Source organism: Oncorhynchus tshawytscha, unplaced genomic scaffold (assembly GCF_018296145.1).
Source record: "Oncorhynchus tshawytscha isolate Ot180627B unplaced genomic scaffold, Otsh_v2.0 Un_contig_7225_pilon_pilon, whole genome shotgun sequence".
Taxonomy (NCBI): Eukaryota; Metazoa; Chordata; class Actinopteri; order Salmoniformes; family Salmonidae; genus Oncorhynchus; species Oncorhynchus tshawytscha.
In genome coordinates, this window is record NW_024608960.1 from 35,129 (window position 1) to 48,518 (window position 13,390).

At 46.0% G+C, this 13,390-nt stretch overlaps 1 protein-coding gene across 1 annotated transcript in view; it reads right to left on the minus strand.

The window, feature by feature from the left end:
- LOC121844047 (unconventional myosin-XV-like) overlaps window positions 1–13,390 on the minus strand; it is a gene marked incomplete at its 3' end in the record, with an annotated part of 65,764 nt that overhangs the window by 29,661 nt on the left and 22,713 nt on the right. The window contains exons 10-15 of the mRNA XM_042313917.1: window positions 12,969–13,082; window positions 8,027–8,085; window positions 7,443–7,566; window positions 5,372–5,467; window positions 2,837–2,968; window positions 2,535–2,660 (exon numbers count right to left, since the gene is read on the minus strand). Coding sequence (XP_042169851.1) covers window positions 2,535–2,660; window positions 2,837–2,968; window positions 5,372–5,467; window positions 7,443–7,566; window positions 8,027–8,085; window positions 12,969–13,082 — 651 coding nt within the window. The remainder of the gene's footprint in view (window positions 1–2,534; window positions 2,661–2,836; window positions 2,969–5,371; window positions 5,468–7,442; window positions 7,567–8,026; window positions 8,086–12,968; window positions 13,083–13,390) is intronic.

Genomic DNA, 13,390 nt, shown 5'->3' on the forward strand with positions numbered 1-13,390 from the left:
TAGTAAGGAGGAGTTCATGCTAGTAAGGAGGAGTGTTAGTTCACCATGCCAGTAAGGAGGAGTGTTAGTTCACCATGCCAGTAAGGAGGAGTGTTAGTTCACCATGCCAGTAAGGAGGAGTGTTAGTTCACCATGCCAGTAAGGAGGACTGTTAGTTCACCATGCTAGTAAGGGAGGAGTGTTAGTTCACCATGCTAGTAAGGAGGAGTGTTAGTTCACCATGCCAGTAAGGAGGAGTGTTAGTTCACCATGCCAGTAAGGAGGAGTGTTAGTTCACCATGCCAGTAAGGAGGAGTGTTAGTTCACCATGCTAGTAAGTGTTAGTTCACCATGCCAGTAAGGAGGAGTGTTAGTTCACCATGCCAGTAAGGAGGAGTGTTAGTTCACCATGCCAGTAAGGAGGAGTGTTAGTTCACCATGCCAGTAAGGAGGAGTGTTAGTTCACCATGCCAGTAAGGAGGAGTGTTAGTTCACCATGCCAGTAAGGAGGAGTGTTAGTTCACCATGCCAGTAAGGAGGAGTGTTAGTTCACCATGCCAGTAAGGAGGAGTGTTAGTTCACCATGCCAGTAAGGAGGAGTGTTAGTTCACCATGCCAGTAAGGAGGAGTGTTAGTTCACCATGCTAGTAAGGAGGAGTGTTAGTTCACCATGCCAGTAAGGAGGAGTGTTAGTTCACCATGCCAGTAAGGAGGAGTGTTAGTTCACCATGCCAGTAAGGAGGAGTGTTAGTTCACCATGTAGTAAGGAGGAGTGTTAGTTCACCATGCCAGTAAGGAGGAGTGTTAGTTCACCATGCCAGTAAGGAGGAGTGTTAGTTCACCATGCTAGTAAGGAGGAGTGTTAGTTCACCATGCTAGTAAGGAGGAGTGTTAGTTCACCATGCCAGTAAGGAGGAGTGTTAGTTCACCATGCCAGTAAGGAGGAGTGTTAGTTCACCATGCCAGTAAGGAGGAGTGTTAGTTCACCATGCTAGTAAGGAGGAGTGTTAGTTCACCATGTAAGGAGGAGTGTTAGTTCACCATGCCAGTAAGGAGGAGTGTTAGTTCACCATGCCAGTAAGGAGGAGTGTTAGTTCATGCCATGCCAGTAAGGAGGAGTGTTAGTTCACCATGCCAGTAGTGTTAGTTCACCATGCCAGTAAGGAGGAGTGTTAGTTCACCATGCCAGTAAGGAGGAGTGTTAGTTCACCATGCTAGTAAGGAGGAGTGTTAGTTCACCATGCCAGTAAGGAGGAGTGTTAGTTCACCATGCTAGTAAGGAGGAGTGTTAGTTCACCATGCCAGTAAGGAGGAGTGTTAGTTCACCATGCCAGTAAGGAGGAGTGTTAGTTCACCATGCCAGTAAGGAGGAGTGTTAGTTCACCATGCCAGTAAGGAGGAGTGTTAGTTCACCATGCTAGTAAGGAGGAGTGTTAGTTCACCATGCCAGTAAGGAGGAGTGTTAGTTCACCATGCTAGTAAGGAGGAGTGTTAGTTCACCATGCCAGTAAGGAGGAGTGTTAGTTCACCAAAAGCTTTTCATTTTAGTTTTTTAATATTCACAATAAATGGGAACATCATCCAACCAACGAGCTGCGTTGGGGAAGCTGATTCTGCTCTCATCCTGTTGGGTCTCATTGGGATTCACTACATAGAAACTACCCACAACTATAGGTGTGTGTTACCTGGCAGGTGTGTGTGTACCTGTTAGGAGTGTGTGTGTACCTGGCAGGTGTGTGTGTGTACCTGGCAGTGTGTGTGTGTGTGTACCTGGCAGGTGTGTGTGTACCTGGTTTACCTGGCAGGTGTGTGGGTGTACCTGGCAGTGTGTGTGTGTACCTGGCAGGATGTGTGTGTGTACCTGGTAGGTGTGTGTGTGTGTACCTGGCAGGTATGTGTGTTTACCTATGTGTGTGTGTGTACCTGGCAGGTGTGTGTGTGTGTACCTGGCAGGTGTGTGTGTGTGTGTACCTGGCAGTGTGCACCTGGCAGGTGTGTGTGTGTACCTGGCAGAGTGTGTGTGTGTACCTGGTGTGTGTGTGTGTGTACCTGCAGGTGTGTGTGTGTGTACCTGGCAGGTGTGTGTGTGTACCTGGTGTGGTGTGTGTGTACCTGGCAGGTGTGTGTGTACCTGGCAGGTGTGTGTGTGTGTACCTGGCAGATGTGTGTGTGTGTGTACCTGGCAGGTATGTGTGTGTGTGTACCTGGTAGCAGGTGTGTGTGTGTGTACCTGGCAGGGTGTGTGTGTGTGTACCTGGTAGGTGTGTGTGTGTTACCTGGCAGGTGTGTGTGTGTACCTGGCAGGTGTGTGTGTGTACCTGGCAGGTGTGTGTGTACCTGGCAGGTGTGTGTGTACCTGGCAGGTGTGTGTGTACCTGGCAGGTGTGTGTGTACCTGGCAGGTGTGTGTGTGTACCTGGTAGGTGTGTGGGTGTACCTGGCAGGTGTGTGTGTGTGTATACCTGGCAGGTGTGTGGGTGTACCTGGCAGGTGTGTGTGTGTGTACCTGGCAGGTGTGTGGGTGTACCTGGCAGGTGTGTGTGTGTGTGTGTGTACCTGGTAGGTGACTGGGCCAGCGAAGTGTTTGATGGTGAATTCTGGGAGGGGCATCTTTGGCTTCAGGTAGATCTTGTTGTTACCATGGTGATAATGACACTTCTGGAGGAAGGTGTGGTCTGTCGCCTAACAACAGAGGAACAGAGCATCAACCAATGACTCAGCACAGTCAAGTGTGTGTGTGTGTGTGTGTGTGTGTGTGTGTGTGTGTGTGTGTGTGTGTGTGTGTGTGTGTGTGTGTGTGTGTGTGTGTGTGTGTGTGTGTGTGTGTGTGTGTGTGTTGTGTGTGTGTGTGTGTGTACCTGGGGAAAGCAGCTCTGGTCATCCAGGATCTTCAGTATCCCATGGGGCTTAGAGGAGATGAGGTCGATGCAGGACTGGTTGTCGCTGAATGGGATGTCCTGCCACAGGATCTGCTCCCTGTTGTACTCCTCCTGACAGACACATGACATACAGGCTTCATAACACATTATAACACTTTGGAACAGGACATACTGCCAGGGGATATGCTCCCTGTTGTACTCCTCCTGACCATAACGCTATGCTCCTGATTCCTGCTTACAAGCAAAAATTAAAGCAGGAAGCACCAGTGACTCTGTCTATAAAAAAATGGTCAGATGAAGCAGATGCTAAACTACAGGACTGTTTTGCTATCACAGACTGGAACATGTTACGGGATTCTTCCGATGGCATTGAGGAGTACACCACATCAGTCACTGGCTTCATCAGTGCATCGATGACATCGTCCTCACAGTGACCGGACGTACATACCCCAACCAGAAGCCATGGATTACAGGCAACATCCTCACTGAGCTAAAGGCTAGAGCTGCCGCTTTCAAGGAGCGGGACTCTAACCCGGAAGCTTATAAGAAATCCTGCTATGCCCTCTGACGAACCATCAAACAGGCAAAGCGTCAATACAGGACTAAGATTGAATCGTACTACACCGGCTCTGACGCTCATCGGATGTGGCAGGAGTTACAAACCATTACAGACTACAAAGGGAAGCACAGCCGAGAACTGCCCAGTGACACGAGCCTACCAGACGAGCTAAATCACTTCTATGCTCGCTTCAAGGCAAATAACGCTGAAACAGGCACGAGAGCACCAGCTGTTACTGAAGACTGTGTGATCACGCTTTCCATAGCCGATGTGAGTAAGACCTTTAAACAGGTCGACATTCACAAGGACACAGAGTCAGACGGATTACCAGGACGTGTACTCAGAGTGTACTGTGACCATGCGCTGACCAACTGGCACGTGTCTTCACTGACATTTTCAACCTCTCCCTGTCCAATTCTGTAATACCAACATGTTTTAAGCAGACCACCATAGTCCCTGTGCCCAAGAACACCAAGGTAACCTGCCTAAATGACTAACGACCCGTAGCACTCACATCTGTAGCCATGAAGTGCTTTGAAAGGCTGGTCATGGCTCACATCAACACCATTATCCCAGAAATCCTAAACCCACATACCGCCTCAACTGATCAACAGATGATGTAATCCATATTGCACTCCACACTGCCCTTTCCCACCTGGACAAAAGGAACACCTATGTGTGAATGCTATTCATTGACTACAGCTCAGCGTTCAACACCATAGTGTCTCAAAGCTCATCACTAAGCTAAGAACCCTGAGACTAAACACCTCCCTCTGCAACTGGATCCTGGACTTCCTGACGAGCTGCTCCAAGTGGTAAGGGTAGGTAACACGCTGATCCTCAACACAGGGGCCCCTCAGGGGTGCGTGCTCAGTCCCTTCCTGTACTCCCTGTTCACTCATGACTGCACCGACAGGCACAACTCCAACACGATCATTAAGTTTGCCGATGCCACAACCGTGGTAGGCCTGATCAAAGACAACGATGAGACAGCCTATAAGGAGGAGGTCAGAGACCTGGCCGTGTGGTGCCAGAATAACAACCTATCCCTCAACGTAATCAAGACAAAGCAGATGATTGTGGACTACAGGAAAAGGAGGACCGAGCACGCCCCCATTCTCATCAACGGGGCAGCATGTAGTGGAGCAAGTTGAGAGCTTCAAGTTCCTTGGTCTCCACATCACCAACAAACTAGAATGATCCAAGCACACCAAGACAGTCATGAAGAGGGCACGACAAAACCTATTCCCCCTCAGGAGACTGACAAGATTTGGCATGGGTCCTCAGATCCTCAAAAGGTTCTACAGCTGCACCATCGAGAGCATCCTGACCGGCTGCATCACTGCCTGGTACGGCAACTGCTCGGCCTCCGACCGCAAGGCACTACAGAGGGTAATGCGAACGGCCCAGTACATCACTGGGGCCAAGCTTCCTGCCATCCAGGACCTCTATACCAGGCTGTGTCAGAGGAAGGCCCTACAAATTGTCAAAGACTCCAGCCACCCTAGTCATAGACTGTTCTCTCTGCTACCGCACGGCAAGCGGTACCTGAGCGCCAAGTCTAGGTCCAAAAGGCTTCTAAACAGCTTCTACAGGACCCCCAGGCCATAAGACTCCTGAACAGATAATCAAATTGCTACCCAGACTATTTGCATTCTATGCCTGTGATATGTGGTTGTCCCACCTAGCAATCACCTAGCTATCTTCAGCTGAACGCAGTAACTGTAAGTCTCTCTGGATAAGAACGTCTGACCAACATGTTAATGTAAAATAACACACACATAAACATAATGCTTCATAAGGCTTCATAAGGCTTCATAAGGCTTCATAATGCATCCTAACAATTATAACAGGACATCCTGCCAGAGGATCCGCTCCCTGCTGTACTTCTCCTGACAGGCAGATGACAAATAGGCTTCATACAGGCTTCATAGCTAACGCATAATAACCCTCACCTGCTCCTGTCTGAAGACGATCCTATTGAAGAAGAACTGCAGGTACTCATTAGCATAGTTAATACACAGCTGCTCAAAGCTGTTGAAGGACAGGTCCTGGAGGAGACAGAGATACGGGGTTAGATACAGCTAAATGACAGAGATGTTGAAGGTCCTGGAGGAGACAGAGATACTGGGTTAGATACAGCTAACTGACAGAATAATGACAGAGATGTTGAAGGTCCTGGAGGAGACAGAGATACAGCTAACTGACAGAATAATGACAGAGATGTTGAAGGTCCTGGAGGAGACAGAGATACAGCTAACTGACAGAATAATGACAGAGATGTTGAAGGTCCTGGAGGAGACAGAGATACAGCTAACTGACAGAATAATGACAGAGATGTTGAAGGTCCTGGAGGAGACAGAGATACTGGGTTAGATACAGCTAACTGACAGAATAATGACAGAGATGTTGAAGGTCCTGGAGGAGACACGGATACTGGGTTAGATACAGCTAACTGACAGAATAATGACAGAGATGTTGAAGGTCCTGGAGGAGACAGAGATACTGGGTTAGATACAGCTAACTGACAGAATAATGACAGAGATGTTGAAGGTCCTGGAGGAGACACGGATACTGGGTTAGATACAGCTAACTGACAGAATAATGACAGAGATGTTGAAGGTCCTGGAGGAGACAGAGATACTGGGTTAGATACAGCTAACTGACAGAATAATGACAGAGATGTTGAAGGTCCTGGAGGAGACAGAGATACTGGGTTAGATGACAGAATAACTGACAGAGATGTTGAAGGTCCTGGAGGAGACAGAGATACTGGGTTAGATACAGCTAACTGACAGAATAATGGAAACAGAAGTTAATGAGGATACAAGGTATATTGAAAGCAGATGCTTCCACACCCATGTGTTCCTGAGTTAATTAAGTAATGACAGAGGTAAAGACAGAGGATGTTGAATATTGGAAAAAATATATATATTATAATAATTTAACCTTTATTTAACTAGGCAGGGAGGGGAGAGAGAGGTGGAGGGAGGGAGGGAGAGAGAGAGATGGAGGGAGGAACAGACAGGAGGGAGGGAGGGTGGGAGGGGAGGGACAGAGAGGGACGGACGGACGGACGGAGGGAGGGAGAGGGAGGGAGGGACAGACAGAGGGAGGGAGGGAGGGAGGGAGGGAGGGAGGGAGGGAGGGATTTAACCTTTATTTAACTAGGGAGGGAGGGAGGGAGATGGAGGGACAGACAGAGAGAGAGATGGAGGGACAGACGGAGGGAGAGAGATAGATGAACAGACAGAGGGAGAGAGAGATGGAGGGAAAGAGATGGAGGGACGGAGGGAGAGACGGAGAGATGGAGGGAGGGAGAGAGATGGAGGGAGAGACAGAGGGAGAGAGATGGAGGGACGGAAGGAGAGAGATGGAGGGACAAACAGAGGGAGAGAGATGGAGGGACAGACAGAGGGAGAGAGAGAGAGATAGGACAGACAGAGGGAGACAGAGGTGGAGGGACAGACAGAGGAGAGAGATAGATGGACCGAGGGAGAGAGATGGAGGGACAGACAGAGGGAGAGAGATAGATGGACAGACAGAGGGAAAGAGATAGATGGACAGAGAAGAGGGAGAGAGAGATGGAGGGACAGACAGAGGGAGAGAGATAGATGGAGGGACGGAGGGAGAGAGATGGATGGACAGAGGGAGAGAGAGATAGAGGGACAGACAGAGAGAGAGAGATAGAGGGACAGACAGAGGGAGAGAGATAGATGGAGGGACGGAGGAGGAGAGAGATGGAGGGACGGAGGAAGGGAGAGATGGAGGGACGGAGGGAGGGAGAGAGATGGAGGGACAGGAGAGAGATGGAGGGTCAGACAGAGGGAGAGAGTTGGAGGGACGGAGGGAGAGAGATGGAGGGACAGCAGGGAGAGAGTTGGAGGGACGGAGGGAGAGAGATGGAGGGACGGAGGGAGGGAGAGAGATGGAGGGACAGACAGGGGGAGAGAGTTGGAGGGACGGAGGGAGAGAGATGGAGGGACGGAGGGAGAGAGAGATGGAGGGAAGGATAAAGTGGAGTACCTCAAAGCCATATATATCCAGCACAGATATTGACAGAGCGTGATGTCGAGGATACACCTGTCCATTAATCCTCTCAGTCAGCCAGTGGAACAACAGAGAGTACAGGATCTTGGCAACAGCATCTCTGGAGCAGGAGGGAGGGAGGGAGGGAGGGAGGGAGGGAGGGAGGGAGGGAGGGAGGGAGGGAGGGAGGGAGGGAGGGAGGGAGGGAGGGAGGGAGGGACAGGAGGGAGGGAGGGAGGGAGGGAGGACAGGGAGACAGGGAGGGAGACAGACAGACAGACAGACAGACAGACAGACAGACAGACAGACAGACAGACAGACTGGGACAGACAGACAGACAGACAGACAGACAGACAGACAGACAGACAGACAGACAGACAGACAGACAGACAGACAGACAGACAGACAGACAGACAGATTAACAAGTGGCATGTCTACAGTATGCTGAAGAGTGCATGCTGGGAGTTGTAGTGAAGTTAGAGTGTATTATCTGTGGTTCTTACTCTGGCGTCCTACAGCACGCTGAATAGTGCATGCTGGGAGTTGTAGTGAAGTTAGAGTGTATTATCTGTGGTTCCTACCTGGCGTCTACAGCACTCTCTACCGTCAGAGGGGTGTAGATCTTCTCCCTCATGGTCTCCTGGAGAGACATAACACAGAGAGGTCAGTTAGTTACCAACAGAACACACAGCTCGTATTGGTGGAACACAACTCATCACAACCAATCAGAGGAAAGTTATACTCTTCTTTAAATTTGCAGTGTCAAATGATTTCCTCTTGAGTCTTCCTCTCTCTCCTTAAAGGGTTTATCAGGGAACCAATCTATATGTCTTCCTCTCTCTCTCCTTAAAGGGTTTATCAGGGAACCAATCTATATGTCTTCCTCTCTCTCCTTAAAGGGTTTATCAGGGAACCAATCTATATGTCTTCCTCTCTCTCTCCTTAAAGGGTTTATCAGGGAACCAATCTATATGTCTTCCTCTCTCTCTCCTTAAAGGGTTTATCAGGGAACCAATCTATATGTCTTCCTCTCTCTCCTTAAAGGGTTTATCAGGGAACCAATCTATATGTCTTCTCTCTCTCTCCTTAAAGGGTTTATCAGGGAACCAATCTATATGTCTTCCTCTCTCTCCTTAAAGGGTTTATCAGGGAACCAATCTATATGTCTTCCTCTCTCTCTCCTTAAAGGGTTTATCAGGGAACCAATCTATATGTCTTCCTCTCTCTCCTTAAAGGGTTTATCAGGGAACCAATCTATATGTCTTCCTCTCTCTCTCCTTAAAGGGTTTATCAGGGAACCAATCTATATGTCTTCTCTCTCTCTCCTTAAAGGGTTTATCAGGGAACCAATCTATATGTCTTCCTCTCTCTCCTTAAAGGGTTTATCAGGGAACCAATCTATATGTCTTCCTCTCTCTCTCCTTAAAGGGTTTATCAGGGAACCAATCTATATGTCTTCCTCTCTCTCTCCTTAAAGGGTTTATCAGGGAACCAATCTATATGTCTTCCTCTCTCTCCTTAAAGGGTTTATCAGGGAACCAATCTATATGTCTTCCTCTCTCTCTCCTTAAAGGGTTTATCAGGGAACCAATCTATATGTCTTCCTCTCTCTCTCTCTCTCCTTAAAGGGTTTATCAGGGAACCAATCTATATGTCTTCCTCTCTCTCTCCTTAAAGGGTTTATCAGGGAACCAATCTATATGTCTTCCTCTCTCTCTCCTTAAAGGGTTTATCAGGGAACCAATCTATATGTCTTCCTCTCTCTCCTTAAAGGGTTTATCAGGGAACCAATCTATATGTCTTCCTCTCTCTCTCCTTAAAGGGTTTATCAGGGAACCAATCTATATGTCTTCAGGGAACCCTCTCTCTCTCCTTAAAGGGTTTATCAGGGAACCAATCTATATGTCTTCCTCTCTCTCCTTAAAGGGTTTATCAGGGAACCAATCTAAAGGGTTTATGTCTTGTCTTCTCTCTCTCCTTAAAGGGTTTATCAGGGAACCAATCTATATGTCTTTCCTCTCTCTCCTTAAAGGGTTTATCAGGGAACCAATCTATATGTCTTCTCTCTCTCTCCTTAAAGGGTTTATCAGGGAACCAATCTATATGTCTTCCCTCTCTCTCCTTAAAGGGTTTATCAGGGAACCAATCTATATGTCTTCCTCTCTCTCTCCTTAAAGGGTTTATCAGGGAACCAATCTATATGTCTTCCTCTCTCTCCTTAAAGGGTTTATCAGGGAACCAATCTATATGTCTTCCTCTCTCTCCTTAAAGGGTTTATCAGGGAACCAATCTATATGTCTTCTCTCTCTCTCCTTAAAGGGTTTATCAGGGAACCAATCTATATGTCTTCCTCTCTCTCCTTAAAGGGTTTATCAGGGAACCAATCTATATGTCTTCTCTCTCTCTCCTTAAAGGGTTTATCAGGGAACCAATCTATATGTCTTCCTCTCTCTCTCCTTAAAGGGTTTATCAGGGAACCAATCTATATGTCTTCTCTCTCTCTCCTTAAAGGGTTTATCAGGGAACCAATCTATATGTCTTCCTCTCTCTCCTTAAAGGGTTTATCAGGGAACCAATCTATATGTCTTCCTCTCTCTCTCCTTAAAGGGTTTATCAGGGAACCAATCTATATGTCTTCCTCTCTCTCTCCTTAAAGGGTTTATCAGGGAACCAATCTATATGTCTTCCTCTCTCTCCTTAAAGGGTTTATCAGGGAACCAATCTATATGTCTTCCTCTCTCTCTCCTTAAAGGGTTTATCAGGGAACCAATCTATATGTCTTCCTCTCTCTCCTTAAAGGGTTTATCAGGGAACCAATCTATATGTCTTCCTCTCTCTCTCCTTAAAGGGTTTATCAGGGAACCAATCTATATGTCTTCCTCTCTCTCCTTAAAGGGTTTATCAGGGAACCAATCTATATGTCTTCCTCTCTCTCTCCTTAAAGGGTTTATCAGGGAACCAATCTATATGTCTTCCTCTCTCTCTCTCCTTAAAGGGTTTATCAGGGAACCAATCTATATGTCTTCCTCTCTCTCTCCTTAAAGGGTTTATCAGGGAACCAATCTATATGTCTTCCTCTCTCTCCTTAAAGGGTTTATCAGGGAACCAATCTATATGTCTTCCTCTCTCTCTCCTTAAAGGGTTTATCAGGGAACCAATCTATATGTCTTCTCTCTCTCTCTCCTTAAAGGGTTTATCAGGGAACCAATCTATATGTCTTCTCTCTCTCTCCTTAAAGGGTTTATCAGGGAACCAATCTATATGTCTTCCTCTCTCTCCTTAAAGGGTTTATCAGGGAACCAATCTATATGTCTTCCTCTCTCTCCTTAAAGGGTTTATCAGGGAACCAATCTATATGTCTTCCTCTCTCTCCTTAAAGGGTTTATCAGGGAACCAATCTATATGTCTTCCTCTCTCTCTCCTTAAAGGGTTTATCAGGGAACCAATCTATATGTCTTCCTCTCTCTCCTTAAAGGGTTTATCAGGGAACCAATCTATATGTCTTCCCTCTCTCTCTCCTTAAAGGGTTTATCAGGGAACCAATCTATATGTCTTCCTCTCTCTCTCCTTAAAGGGTTTATCAGGGAACCAATCTATATGTCTTCCTCTCTCTCCTTAAAGGGTTTATCAGGGAACCAATCTATATGTCTTCTCTCTCTCTCCTTAAAGGGTTTATCAGGGAACCAATCTATATGTCTTCCTCTCTCTCTCTCTCCTTAAAGGGTTTATCAGGGAACCAATCTATATGTCTTCCTCTCTCTCTCCTTAAAGGGTTTATCATGAAACCAATCTATATGTCTTCCTCTCTCTCTCTCCTTAAATGGTTTATCAGGGAACCAATCTATATGTCTTCCTCTCTCTCTCCTTAAAGGGTTTATCAGGGAACCAATCTATATGTCTTCCTCTCTCTCTCCTTAAAGGGTTTATCATCAAACCAATCTATTTTACGACTTCCTCTCTCTCTCCTTAAAGGGTTTATCATGGTACCAATCTATTTTACGACTTCCTCTCTCTCTCCTTAAAGGGTTTATCATGGAACCAATCTATATGTCTTCCTCTCTCTCTCTCCTTAAAGGGTTTATCATGGTACCAATCTATTTTACGACTTCCTCTCTGAAGGTCAACAGCAATTGACCTTCGTTACCTCCATTAGACACAGTGTGTATTTAACAGGTCATTATAACAGGTCATTATAACAGGTCATTATAACAGGTCATTGTACCAGACCCTCCATTAGACACAGTCTGTATATAACAGGTCATTATAACAGGTCATTATAACAGGTCATTGTACCAGACCCTCCATTAGACACAGTGTGTATATAACAGGTCATTATAACAGGTCATTATAACAGGTCATTGTACCAGACCCTCCATTAGACATAGTCTGTATATAACAGGTCATTATAACAGGTCATTATAACAGGTCATTATAACAGGTCATTGTACCAGACCCTCCATTAATCACAGTGTATATATAACAGGTCATTATAACAGGTCATTATAACAGGTCATTATAACAGGTCATTGTACCAGACCCTCCATTAGACACAGTGTGTATATAACAGGTCATTATAACAGGTCATTATAACAGGTCATTGTACCAGACCCTCCATTAGACACAGTCTGTATATAACAGGTCATTATAACAGGTCATTATAACAGGTCATTATAACAGGTCATTGTACCAGACCCTCCATTAATCACAGTGTATATATAACAGGTCATTATAACAGGTCATTGTACCAGTTACCTCCATTAGACACAGTGTGTATATAACATGTCATTGTAGAGATGAGTACTAGATACTAGAGGAGAGATGATAGAGTACTAGATGTTAGAGTACTAGAGTACTAGATACTGTATTCAGGGAGTAGAGATGATAGAGGAGAGATGATAGAGTACTAGATACTGTATTCAGGGAGTAGAGATGATAGAGGAGAGATGATAGAGTAGAGATGCTGTATTCAGGGAGTAGAGATGATAGAGTACTAGATACTGTATTCAGGGAGTAGAGATGATAGAGGAGAGATGATAGAGTAGAGATGATAGAGTAGAGATGATAGAGGAGAGATGATAGAGGAGAGATGATAGAGGAGAGATGCTGTATTCAGGGAGTAGAGATGATAGAGTACTAGATACTGTATTCAGGGAGTAGAGATGATAGAGTACTAGATACTGTATTCAGGGAGTAGAGATGATAGAGTACTAGATACTGTATTCAGGGAGTAGAGATGATAGAGTACTAGATACTGTATTCAGGGAGTAGAGATGATAGAGGAGAGATGATAGAGGAGAGATACTGTATTCAGGGAGTAGAGATGATAGAGTAGAGATGATAGAGTACTAGATACTGTATTCAGGGAGTAGAGATGATAGAGGAGAGATGATAGAGGAGAGATACTGTATTCAGGGAGTAGAGATGATAGAGTACTAGATACTGTATTCAGGGAGTAGAGATGATAGAGTACTAGATACTGTATTCAGGGAGTGGAGAAGCTCAGTAGAAATACTGTGTCCTGACCGTGACTTTGTGTGTGATGGCCTTCTGGAGTCCCTCAGGGGAGATCTGGAGCAGCTCAGCTACGACTCTGATCTCCTGAGCACTGACCACAGACGCCACCTCCTGGCCATCCGCCTGCAGTACAACACATTAACATTTATTTATCAAAGGCAACTTCTGCTTCATCCCAACCCCTCTGAATGACACACAGGGGCAGCCCTCTGCTCCAACCATACAGTGGAATATTCTAGAGAGCTATTCCATATTATAGTGATACCACATTAACAGTGGGGACTATGACATATAATGCATTTAGAAAGTATTCAGACCCCTTGACTTTTTCCACATTTTGTTATATTACAGCCTTACTCTAAAATGGATTAAATCGTTTATTTTTCTCATCAATCTACACACAATATTGTAATGACATCACAATACCCCAT